At 36.3% G+C, this 13,344-nt stretch overlaps 1 protein-coding gene across 3 annotated transcripts in view; it reads right to left on the bottom strand.

Moving 5' to 3' along the window:
* Positions 1–202: 202 nt before the first annotated feature.
* ORC2 (origin recognition complex subunit 2) overlaps positions 203–13,344 on the bottom strand; it is a 40,690-nt gene continuing 27,548 nt past the window's right edge. For all 3 annotated transcript variants that reach the window (XM_054585852.1, XM_054585851.1, XM_054585850.1), the window contains 7 exons: positions 12,622–12,754; positions 11,725–11,821; positions 7,174–7,320; positions 6,409–6,580; positions 3,812–3,873; positions 3,031–3,149; positions 203–809 (listed from right to left, as the gene is read on the bottom strand). In XM_054585852.1, coding sequence (XP_054441827.1) covers positions 723–809; positions 3,031–3,149; positions 3,812–3,873; positions 6,409–6,580; positions 7,174–7,320; positions 11,725–11,821; positions 12,622–12,754 — 817 coding nt within the window. In that variant the 3' untranslated portion in view covers positions 203–722. The remainder of the gene's footprint in view (positions 810–3,030; positions 3,150–3,811; positions 3,874–6,408; positions 6,581–7,173; positions 7,321–11,724; positions 11,822–12,621; positions 12,755–13,344) is intronic.

Raw genomic sequence — 13,344 nt, 5'->3', positions numbered from 1 at the left:
CTTCATGAAGGTGATGGCACATTAATTATTCTGAATATCATGTTTTATGATTTTTCATGTGCTTTCTAGGCTGGGTATACACCCTAAATGCTCGTTAAGTTTTTTCCCACTATTCCAACTGAACAGTGTCATGCCCCTCTCTCACCGTAGTATGTAGCCTAAATCCAAAAGAGAGAAAGCTGGATCATCTACTTTTCCTCAATTTTATACCTTTTGTTAAGCCATTTCAGAAACAGAGATGATTTGCCTTCCCCATTTCACCAATCAGTTCTGACACACAGAACAACAAATATAGCAGATTTCTGTGATGCCAATGTTTTTGTACTTCCACACTCTGAAACAAGCACATTCGCAATCAGCTCCAGGAGTGTTCAAAGGCCCTCAAAAAATTAGGAATAATATCATCTCTAGTATAAAAGAATTCAAAAACATCCAGTTCCAAAGAGTCCCTGAGCACACTGTTCATTCCAGCAAGAATCTCCAGAGAGGTAATGAATGAAAGGCACATTTTCTCCAATTTGAGGACCACTGAAGAGCACAGTTCTAGAGATGGTACACTGGCCAGGCTAATCAAGGTTCTAATTCATGACATTTCCCCCTCCCAATTTTAAATCTTGTACACTGGAAAAAGTCTGATGTTGGATGTAAACACAACACTTTCAAGAAGTGGCAGCTGGAGTGTAACAACCTTCCCACCAAATATTCAAGGATAAAGGATGGCTTCAAGTCTCCTCTTCTTCCTTTTCCAGGAAATCAGTCAATGTTCCATTGTCAATAGAAATTAATAAATATTCCACTCCATCGGTTCCCTAAAAGATGTAAGAATACCCTGGATGTTGGTCATTTGTAAGAGAAATATGAATCCTACTGTAGGTTAAAAAAATGGATTTAATATTTTTACATATAGAGGTATAGAATTTAAGGGAAAAGGCACACAAGACATATATCTATTTAAATACAGGGAGTTTATGGTTAAGCCACTTCAGAGTGGAAAAGAAGACTAGAGGGTGGGTAAGTGGGTATTTTCTTCATCCCGCTGCTCCTTCTAGGCCTCACACTGTTGATTTCTGTTCATTTCCCTTTCAACTGAATCTTTTCCATTGGTGGTAAAAATACCGTTAGGTAACTCCTATTTAAGTAACCCTCACTAGACTCACTCTTTTCGAGCTATCACCCAACTTCTGCAGCTTTCCAGAAGAGCTGCTGACAATCTGTCTCCTCACTTTTCCCTCAACCCAGTCCACCCTAGCTGCTGCCACCATTTTCATACCACCAAAGGAGCTTTTGCTTAGACCAGCGATTTTCATTCATCTCACGGCACACATAAACTAATTACTAAAATTCTGCAGCACACCAAAAAACTTTTGCTGATCTGACAAAAAATAGGTATAGTTTCTTACTCATTCACACCTGATGGCTACTGTTGTGTTGGCTGTTGCCAGTTTTTTTTGACTATCCAAGGGAAAAGAGGTCTGTGCCCCTGACTAAATAGTCAGGTACAGCATCAATTGAAAACCACTGGCTTAGACCACCAAGGAATCCCATAAATCCAATAGATATTTTTAGTCCTCCACCTTTCGTCCTCTCAGCAGCACCTGACACTGCTGACCATTCTTTTTTTCTTAAAACCCGCTTTTCTTGGCTTTTGTGATATCTTGGTTTTCTTCCTGACTCTGGCTGCTTCTCTCACCTTGCAGTGTTATCTTTTACTTGGCCATTAAATGTCACACTCCTCAACTAACTCCTGGCCCTCCAATCTCACTGTGTCTTCTCTTTAGGTAGTCCCACCAGTGCCTGGCTTCAGTTTCAGCCAAAATACATAGGAATCATAACCTTGTATGTCGAGCCCAGATCTTTCCTCTGGTTTCTTGTCCCAGGAATCCAACTCCCTAGCTGACATTTCCACTTGGAAATCTCAAAGGAACCTCAAGTACAGTAAGTCCAAACAAACAAAGATCATGAACTCATGATCTGTTTCCCCTAAAATGTTGCTCTTCCAATGCGCCCACCATCTCTCTGGTTATGCAAGGCAGAAATCAGGAATTACTCTGGACACTTTCCCTTGGCTCCAATATCCAATCTACCATCAATTCTTGTCAATTTTGCCTCCTACATATATCTCGAATCCAACCACTTTTTCCTCTTCACCCTAGTCCAAGTTACCATCATCTCATGCAGACTCCTAACGCTTTCCTTGCTGGTCCTGGTGCACTGACTTGGGCAATCCCCATTCCACTCTGATGCCAGAGTCAGAACAGTTTTTTTAAATGTCTTCCCATTACTGTTGAATAAAGATTAAAATCTTTTCCCTGTCCCAAAAGTCGTACATGGTCTAGTCCTTAAATCACTGTTTTTTCAACAGTAGGCTTATCCTATGCCATACTGGCCGCCTTTTTGTTTCAGGGTCTCTTTACATGCTGTTCCTGCCTGGAATGCTCTTCCCTTCCCTGTCTGACTAGTTTTGACTTAGTCTTCCCTCAGATCTCAGCTCAGTGGTTTCTGAGATCCACAAGCAGGCTGAATTAAACTGCTTTAATATGCTCTTTCAGAACCATGTACCTTCTGATCATAGGGCTTATCACAGTAAAACCATACACATGTGAGATTACTGAACACATCCATCTCCTCCACTAGACTTAAAGCTCTATGAGAAAAGGATTTTTATTACTACTATATCCTAATACTTAGTATAATATAAAATATATAGTTAGTGTTCAATAAAAATAGACCAGATTAATGAATGGGGTAGAAGGAAGAAAAGGAGAGGAGGAAATACAATCATTTGACTCATATTCCTACTGGCCTATTACTCTAGACTACACCTTTTAGGTTTTGTGCTCTGCTCTAAAACCAAGCAGGTCTACATTGTCACTTTGTACAGAACTCAAATGGCACATTGCTTAAACAGGTCCTTGTGATCCATTATGGAGCCTCAAGTTTCAAAATCAGATCTCAGTCAAGGCACACCTGTCCTTAAGTAAACAAGATATACTAGTCCTGGAATAGAATGCTATAATAGCAAAGTCTCACCTTCTTGGTTCTTATAAGCTTGTGGTCCCTAAATTCAGTTAACTGGGCCCGGAGTGTCAGATCACTATTGACAAGGAATGCCTCCCGACATTGCTGGTAGAAATCTTGAAAAGAAAGTCCTGGAGTTTCAAAAGGAGATTTGAACATAAGTCAGCATTTAAGACATGACTGGTATACAGATACCCATACCAAAGAACACAGGAAAAGAGTGTTATGGCCACAGTATTTCAAAGCAATGACTAAGTATTGATTTTTTTTTTTTTTTAAGTAACTCTGGAAGAAGCAAGATTACAGAACATTTTGTCTCATATTTTTAAAACAAAACTGATTGGTAGAAAATAGTCAACTGTGATCAAGTTATTACATAACCCTGTTGGGAGTTTTAAATAAAACTGACCTTTAAAGAGAGAACCAGTAAGTCATGAGAGCTAAAAGATTATTAAAATGTTTAAATTACATTGTTTTTACTCAAATAGAGGAAAATGTCCTAAGATGCCCAATATAAGAAATATACGTAATTGGTAGACATAGATCCATAATTAGCACAAGGAACTTAAAAAGCCAGCTGGGGCTGCCTTTCAGTTCACATCAACAAGCAGCCTGTTCAGCGGTACATTTGCAGGGCTGTTAGAACATTTGCTACGTGGCAGACACACTGATCACAGAGCAAACCATTCATTCAATGTGGTGAAAAACTGCAGTGCTATTATTAGATTCCAGAAAAAGGAATTTACAGGGTGAAACAAAAGTCACATGATTTAATTTAATAAATATTGGATACCAAAGTAAGACGGGTTATCCTGGTTATCCAGCTGATACTTTATTAGCAGCCTGAAAATCCCCCTAAAGAAAAAAAACAAAACAAACAGGAATTAAAATCCAGAATGTTAATATTAATAAGCATAACAGCTGGTAGTAAGATACATGAAGAGAATGTGAAATACTTGGCTTGTCTACATTAGCTTCTGTTCTTTTCTCCAAGGAGCATCATATACTGCCTATTTAAAAAGGAAAGCTTTTTTACTTCCTTTCAAGGAAAATCTAGGACTATATTTTTTTAAGTTAATAGGTTAGTCCACTATAGAAAACTTGGAATATATAAAATAAAATCTAATGAGGAAATATCCCATAGCCCTAAAATAACTACTAACATCTCACTTGGAGATATTTGTGTATACTGCTTTGTAAAACCTTTGTGGAATGAGATAGGGTGGGAACACGTAAATTCATGCATTTATATATGGTATATGTACTATTTTACACCTCACTTTTTCACTCACTGATTTCGAATTATTTCTGTAGGAGAGTGGACCATGTGGAATTACGGGGTTGGAAGCAGTGTTACACAAAGATTCCTAGGAGTCATTGGTGGAGCAAAAATTTTAAACCTGTGTTTTTATTTTTATGATTACAAAATAATTACTATGAGCATATTTTGGATTATCTAAATGACCACTTTATAATTAAGTACAGTTGACCCTGGAACAATGAGGGGGCTAGGGGCACCAACCCCCACTTAGTTGAAAATCCATATATAACTTTTGAGTCCCAGCTGCCTCTCAGTATCCTCAGGGCACTGGTTCCAGGACCCCCTGCGTATATGAAATGAGGTAGAACAATGAGTAGAGTTGGTCCTGTGCATCTGCAGATTCCCAACCATGAACTGAGAATACTGTTTTTCACCTGCAGTTGATTGAATCCGTGAATGTGAAACAAGGGGATACAGAGGGCTGACTATGTATCTATTGAAAAAAGTCTGAGTGTAAAAAGTTGCACCTGTGCAGTTCAAACCCACGCTGTTCACTGCCACTAACTCCACAGCTACATTTTGGCCATGATTTTTGATCAATCACATTTATACAAAGTAAAGACTAAATGATACTGGAGTTTGCAAAATGAACCAAAATGTCATAGTAGTTTAAATATATTTTTTAAAAAGTGTTGAAGGCAACACACATTTAAATATGCCAAACTAAAAAATATTTGCTTTAGTGTAGTTAGTGTCAGTATTTAATCTGATATTGGCTGCCAATGCTGCTTCTAGATCCAGGACATAGCCAGACTGTGGCTTCAACTCTCTCACTGCTTTATGTTTCTGTCCCATGGAGATGTTCATATTTTTGAGTCAAGCTGTATCTTTTATTTTTGTTATTTTATATTTAATCTGTTATGCAGTGTGTTTGGCACAAGAGGAGATTAATTTAAAGTGAAAGTTTTGTGCCATCTTGTACAGAAATGTCCCCTCATTGCTCTTTTTAAAAATTTTTTTCTTTATTTTTCAATTACATTCAGTATTATTCTGTATTAGTTTCAGAAGTATAGTGAAGTGGTTAGGAAATCATGTGCATTACAGAGTGGTACCCCCAGCTTCAAGTACCCACCTGGCTCCATACAAAGTTAACATAATATTAATGATTATATTACGTATGCTGTAATCTACATATATGGGACTATTTTGTAACTTCCTTCATTACACTTTAAAGAAAAAAAAAAAAGACTTTGTTAGTCTCACCTGCTTAGTTAGTCTCTTGCATTCCTAAAAATGTTTGTATTTTAATTTAAAGCACAGAAATCACTTATAGTTTGATTAATTTATAGATCTCATACATTTCTAACTTGGAAGGAATTACTACTTTATAATATTTGGTCCACTCATCCAAGAACATAATATTTCTCTTTATTCAATCTTAATTATCTATTTTCAATATCTTAAAAATAGTTCTAGGATTCTATGCTTCAGGGAGGGGGGTGAGGTTGCTACTAAAAGCCTCTTTCAACAGGTTAATTTTCATATCATTAATTTTTTTTGCTGGCTTATGCTATATCCAGATTAGATCATATAAATTCAGATATACCTCTTGGTTAGGCTGCTGAAAGTGCTTCACTGGAGACATCATACAAAGGTGTTTAAAAGCATGAGCTTTAGAGCCAGGCAGATTTTAATCAAAATCTCTGCGCCCTTTACTATAATATCTGCCTTAGAGTGGTGGTTATGAAGATCAAATGAACTATTTCATGGAAAGGAACCTGTGTTTGAATCATAATATTCTATATCATTAAAAACAACCATCAAATTTAATTAAAGTACATCAAAATTCTGTTTTTCTTCCACAATGACTACAAAGATGATCTTTAATTCAGAAATATAAAAAAACCTACTATGAAAAAAAATGTTGCAACTTCTGCCTATTATTCGGCAATTTGATAGATGACTACTACTGATCAGTCTGTTACATAAGCCAGTACTAGCAACTATTATTACTACTATTCTCCTAATCCTTCAGACTAAGTAGGAACTTTAGTGTTGCCATTAAAACATAACAGTACATGTCATAAAATGTATAGCTTAAAAAAAAAAATTATAGTTTTCATTCTTACCTTGCATTGGGGGTAAGGCTCCGTAAGACATGAGTTAGGGAACTAAGTGTTAGTGATCCAGATTGTTTAACCAGAAGAGAATTCTCATAGGAGGTTTCTTCAGTATAAGGACTATATGTAGTAGTTTCATACCAGAGCCAGTTATAAAGACTCTGCTTTACATGATCCCACACTAGAGTACATGATCAAAGAAATAAAAAATTACTAATTATTTTCATAGTGTCATGTTACTAAATTCCATTCTAGGGAAGAATGAGAAAGCATTAAATAAAAACCAAATCCTGAAAACTTCCACTTTTGCCATTTCCCATCCAAATCAATACCTGACAATCTAATTTCATTGTCAATCCACATCTGAATCTTCCTTGGTATATTAAACACAAGTTAAAATATATTAGCACTACTAAGGTATTCTTTTAAAAAGTTTTAATAATTTAACATTTTGTTCAATATGTCTCTGAATTAAACTGCATAAAATAAAAGTTGCAATACCACAAAGAGTAGAGTAAGATCAAAGTAATAGTTGGGTCTCCTCTCTTCCATGAAGCTTTAGGTGTAAAAAACCTCCTTTAGAACCTGAATTTTTACTTACAACTATGTTCTAAATCAGGTTGAGGGCACCTAGATTTTTGGCAACCTGTGTCTTTAAAGATGCAACAAAAGAACTAAAACTCTACTAAAAAACAAAAAGATGTTGTGACAACATTAAGAAAATTAATTTTCTAAGACTGGTATCTCAATAAATAAAAACAATATTTAACTTACTAAGAGGAGCATTGAGGTGATCAATAGATGCTATTAGGTGTATGTTACGTAAGGATGACAACTGTCCAATAATTTGCTGGCTTTTGTCTCCTCTCAACATTTGGCTATCCAAATTGTGGATAAGAAGGAAAAGTTCTAAAGAAGAATCTAAAAGGAAAGAGAATTCAATCATTATCTTCAATGAGTATTTGTGAATTCCCTACCACACATAATATGGATTAAAGAATATATCAAAGGACAAAATAACTATTGCTTAGGGATATGCAATTTATTTGAGAAGATATGTCAGTTATTTATAAAATAGGCAAGACATTAGTAAAGCCTTTAAAAAATAAAATTCATTGAAAATCAATAGGGACTGCAGTGATTAGAGACTTCACTGGAATGGTTAGCACTTGAATCAGACCATAAAGAAAGCAGTTTTAATAAGGCATAGGAATTAACACAAGATGCCCTGGCTGGTGTGGCTCAGTGGATTGAGCACCAGCCTGTGAACCAAAAGGTTGCTGGTTCATTTCCCGTCAGGGCACATGTCTGGGATGTAGGCCAGGTCCCCAGTTGGGGGTGTGCAAGAGGCAACCAATCAATGTATCCTGTGCATCGATGTTTCTCTCCCTCTCTTTCTCTTCCCCTCTCTCTAAAAAGAAATAAAACCTTTTTTAAAAAAAGATGCATACTGGATTGGAGGTGAAATTATGCCTGTTGAACTACAATGTGGGAATGGAAGGGAAACACACACAAAAAGAGAGACAGATTTCTCATTAAACATCAAGAGTTAATTTAGAAAACTCTTATTATCACAAAAGCCAAAGGAAACAAAAAAAAAAAAAAAAGGGAGGCGATGGGTTTAGATTATTGCTCAAGGGATCAGGTAAGTGAGAGCAGTGATATATTGTAAGTCAATGAAGGAAGAATTTGGGAAATGAACCTCAGTCAAGATATGCTGTATGTAAACACAGCTCATCTCCTTACACAACCACAGTGAAAATTACAATCAGACTACATAACAAATATCTCCCAGAATCATCAGAAAATGGAGCTGTATGGAAGTCCAACAACCAAAGAATTAAAGAAGTCACAACAACCAAAGAATTAAAGAAGTCACATTAAAGAAGGAGGGGCGGAGGGGCAAAGGTGGGGAGATGCGCAGAGAGGCACAGAGCGCAAAGAGACACAGAAGCGTGAAGACAGAAAGGGTGGTCTCACATCCACATGTGGTACATAAAAACCAGGAGGGATACCTCAGAAGCGAGGGATCCCAGCCCCACACTAGACCACCCAGCCCAGGGTTCCAGTGCCAGGAGGATAAATCCCCATAACTTCTAGCAATAAAAACCAGTGGGGGTTGGAGGGGGGGCAGAAGAAACCGCAGGATTCTCAGGAGTCTCCTCTTAAAGGGCCCCAATGGACTTAGGACTCAGGCAGACTAAATCCCCCTGGGCTTCCCCACTGGGGTTGCAGGTAGAAGGGCACCAGAGGCATACGGGGAGAAATTCAAGTGTCTGGCATCAGTGCGAGTGCCAGGGGACAGCTTCCTCCAGGACAATACTCAAGAGGCCAAGCAGTGGCATAGTCCCCTTTCTGAGCTCTCCCTCACACAAAGCCACAGAGAAGAGACACCATATGGGAGACTCCATCAACCTGGTTCACATGGGTTGCCCCGCCCTGGTGATTACCTAAGGCTCCACCCCATCCAACTAACCAGTGCACTTTTCTACTACAGGCCATGCTATTAAGATAGGGAGTTAAATCAGCTCTACCTAATATGTAGAAACAAACACAGGGAGGCTGCTAAAAAGAGGAGACAAAGAAACATGGCACAAAAGAAAGAACAGAACAAAACTCCAGAAAAGTAACTAAAACAAAATGGAGATAAGCAATCTATCAGATGCAGAGTTCAAAACACTGGTTATTAGGATGCTCAAAGAACTCACTGAGTATTTCAACAGCATAAAAAAGATCCAGGCAGAAATGAAGATTACACTAAGTGAAATAAAGAAAAATTTACAAGAAACCAAAAATGGAGTGGATGAGGCCAAGAATCAAATCAATGATTTGGAATATAAGGAAGAAAACAACTATCAATCCGAACAGCAAGAAGAAAAGAGAATCCAAAAAAACCAGGATAGGCTAAGGAGCCCCTGGTACAACTTCAAACATACCAACATTTGAATAGGGGTGCTGGAAGGAGAAGAGAAAGAACAAGAAACTGAAAGCTTGTTTGAAAAAATAATGAAAGAAAATTTCCTGAATTTGGTGAAGAAAATTGACATACAAGTCCAGGAAGCCCAGAGAGTCCCAAACAAGTTGGACCCAAAGAGGACAACACCAAGACACATCATAATTAAAAAGCTAAAGGTTAAAGATAAAGAGAATCTTAAAAGCAGCCAGAGAAAAGAAGAGTTACCTACAAAGGAGTTCCTGTAAGACTGTCAGCTGATTTCTCAAAAGAAACTTTGCAGGCTAGAAGGAACTGCCAAGAAGTATTCAAAGAGATGAAAAGCAAGGACCTACAACCAAGATTACTCTATCAAGCAAAGCTATCATTACGAATTGAAGGGCAGATAAAGTGCTTCCCAGACAAGGTAAAGCTAAAGGAGTTCATCATCACCAAGCCATTGTTATATGAAATATTAAAGGGAGTTATTTAAGAAAAAGAAGATCAACACTATGAATATTAAAATAGCAATAAATTCACAACTATTAATTATTGAATCTAAAAATCAAACTAAGCATAAAAGCAGAACAGAAACAGAATCATAGATACAGAGATCCTTTGAGGGTTGTGAGCTGGTAGGGGGAAGGGGGAGGAGGGGGGAAGGTGCAGGGATTAAGTACAAATCTGTAAGTACAGAAGAGACGGGGGATGTTAAGAACAATATAGGAAATTAAGAAGCCAAAGAACTTCTATGTATGACCCATGGACATGAACTAAGGGGGGTGAAGGGTTGCTAGAGGGAATGGGGGTCCCAGGTGGAAGGCAGCAACGGGGAAAAAATTGGGATAACTGTAACAGCATAATCAATAAAATATATTAAAAAAAAAAAAGAATTTGGGCTGGTGTCTCTCCACACCATGCCCCTCTCCTTTCTTACAGAGTGAATAAAAACCTTACTGTCTACACTTCCTTCTCTTTGTGAAGTCTTTCATAGCCTGTGTCATCAACCACCCTAACAACAACCAATCGATATTTCTCTTCTCACATCAATGTCTTTCTCTCTCTCCCTCACTCCCTCCTTCTTTCTAAAAGCAATGAAAAAATGTCCTCAGGTAAGGATAAAAAAAATTAAAAAAAAATAATTTGGAGGATGAAACTGTTGACACCATCAAATAATGTAGCAAGCAAGATAAAGGATGAGCCAAGGCCAACATGTTTAGTAAGAAAGAAATTACAGGTGATGTTCAAGCATATAGTTCAGGTAACATAGAAGCAAGAAATTAAGGAAATAGATAAAAAGCAGAAGGCAGAACATGGCTTCAAAAATCCCTAAAATCATATTGAAATAGGGAAATAAAATAGCATGGAAAAGCAGTACAATAAGGTAAATTTTTTTTCCCTAAAATGGAAGAAGTCCTATACATTTTTAGAAGCTATTTGTAAGTGTTTTAGGAGCTGATAAGAAATGGGACATTTGCCAGTAATGCTGGAGGATGAACCTTTTAGAGAAAATAAGTAAATTTCTTACACTGGGGATAGAAAAACAAGACAGACAATAGAGTGATAAGGATTCTGTGATGAAACATTTTGAAAGCCCCTTGAGTTCCTTGAATTCTAGAAGCCAACAGCCAATAGTGTTTAAATTATATATAAGTAAACATATAAATTACACATAAATAGTATACACTATTAACTTATATTAATAATTATATGTAAGTACAATTCTATAACAAATATATATCTGTATCATATATAACAGTATGACATATACATATATAGTGTATATATATGAAATGCCTTAGGCATCTATTTTAATGAGCATACAAATGATATCAAAATTATCCATCAAATGAGTTAAGTAAGCATAATCAATCACTCCTTTCAATTCTTAAGCAATGACTAAATGGCAATTGCTAGAACCTAAATAATTTTATTTCTAATTTTTTGAAATGTTTGCATAAAGAGAACATTCACACCAAAAGATTAACAAAAGCTATTTTTTATTCCAGATTTTAGTCTATGAAATTATTGAAATGCAGTGATATTTACTCAAAATAAATAAGAATGTTTTATAAAAATATTAAATATAAAAATGTCAAAGTGTACCAATCAGCTGGAGGTACTTCACAATTGCCAAGTAAAACCTGAAAATTATTCTGAAATAAGTAGCTTTGGCTATATAAATTCAAGGTAGTTGGAGTAGTTCTTTCCTGTTAGGTAACGAGTGAGGTTCACATAAAAAGAAAACACAAATTACTTCAGAGTAATCTAAATCAGCATTAAGAAAAATGACATTATTAAAATAATCCTCATTTTGGTATGTATTACTACATGAGTGAGTAGAAGTGTATGCTTAGCTTCACCGTAAAACGAGGGCATCTACTTTATGTTACCTTCTCTAAATCTGTTTATTATCCAGTCTAGCTGATCCAGTACATTGCGGAAAGTACCCGTGTGATCGAGGACTTCTTCTGTTATAGAATTCAGGATCTATACCATAAAAGCACAAGAGGTACATCAATTATAACTTATTCTGTCATGTAAGATAAATACAACTAGCAAATCAATCCTTTTTTATAAATTAAAAATAAATTTGGATTTTCAACCAACTATGAAACAAATCACTTTTAAAAATTCTACTGGTACTTCAGTATAACTATATTCATTTTTTTGCATAAATTATGGTTAAAAGAAAACAGGGAATAGCAAAGATGCAAAGATAATATAAGAGGGATGCAAAAAATCTCTCCCAAAACCCAACAATATGAGAAACATTAGAAAACTGTAGATTTACCAAAGGAAACAGTACACAAATACTAAGAACACTTTTAAAAAAGAATATCCAGCACCCAAACATTTATATTAATTTTCAAATGATGAAGAAATATGAGCATTTGGGGTAAAAATGACCTATAAGTGTATTATAAAACTAGAAAGTACTACTTATAATTATTTTTAGAGTACCAAAATGACATAAAATCATAATGAAATTGAAAGCCCCCCATCATCCTGTCCTTCAGAAAAGTACTGTTAGTATTTGGTGCAGTACGCAAAGCCAACTTTTCCCTAAGATTTAATACATTATCAGTCACCAAGTAGGAAATTCAAAGATGGGGAGTCAAAGCCAGGAGCCCTCTGAGTCCAAGCATATGATCTTAAGCCTTATGCAGTCCTACTAGTTGGAAGGCTAGAAACAAATACTGAATACTCCAGAATGAGAAGTAGCATCCTCATTAACATGGGGGTATAAATTGGCAGGAGATGTTCCTTTTAATATTTTTGAAACTTACTGATTTCACACTGATTCCAGGAAAGAAACCATTGATGACAACATGAATGGAATCTTGCAGCATGGTGGCTCGAAACCTTTCTAGTAAATCTCTCTTAGAACCCAAACCATAAAGTACAATGTTGAACCCCAGGCTGTTAGGAAAGATAGCATTCATGAAATTAAAGTTCAGTACCTCTTATTGCCAGTTTTATAATTAACCAGTTTCCTTAATTTAAGCTTATAAAAGAATACAGGAAGCACTGGGATGGCTAAATAACTATATCGATTCCTAACTTGTACAAGGTAAAAGCACAATTCTGTTATCTGTATACCAAGCTTACAGTTCCAATTTTAGTAGCTTTCTTTCCAGCTCATATTACTTTTAAGTGACAGATGCCAGGAGGTAAAAGGACATGGTAGGTACAAGGTACTAAAATGTTTTACAGGCTGAAGCAGAGTTTTATTAATAGATTAAATTGGAAAGATAGATTCAAATGGGCCAGGTCACAAAGGTCTTGGTAAGTCAACTAAGACAATTAAATTTCATTTCAAGGACTGTGAGCATTTATTAGCAACTAGTCAGTTGTTAACGGAAAGGTTTGAAGTAGGAAAGTAACATGATCTTTTTAGAAAGATCACACTGGCTGAGCAGGAGAAATGGATAAGGAGAAGAGACAAAACTGGAATTGGGTGTCAAGGAGAAAAATGTAAGTTGTCAAAAGCTTCACAGGTCGAATCAATA

Source organism: Pteronotus mesoamericanus, unplaced genomic scaffold (genome assembly GCF_021234165.1).
Source record: "Pteronotus mesoamericanus isolate MK-2021 breed Mesoamerican mustached bat unplaced genomic scaffold, CSHL_Meso_final contig_90, whole genome shotgun sequence".
Taxonomy (NCBI): Eukaryota; Metazoa; Chordata; class Mammalia; order Chiroptera; family Mormoopidae; genus Pteronotus; species Pteronotus mesoamericanus.
Note: the sequence above shows the minus strand (reverse complement) of the source record. Positions and strands in the feature narration are given on the sequence as shown.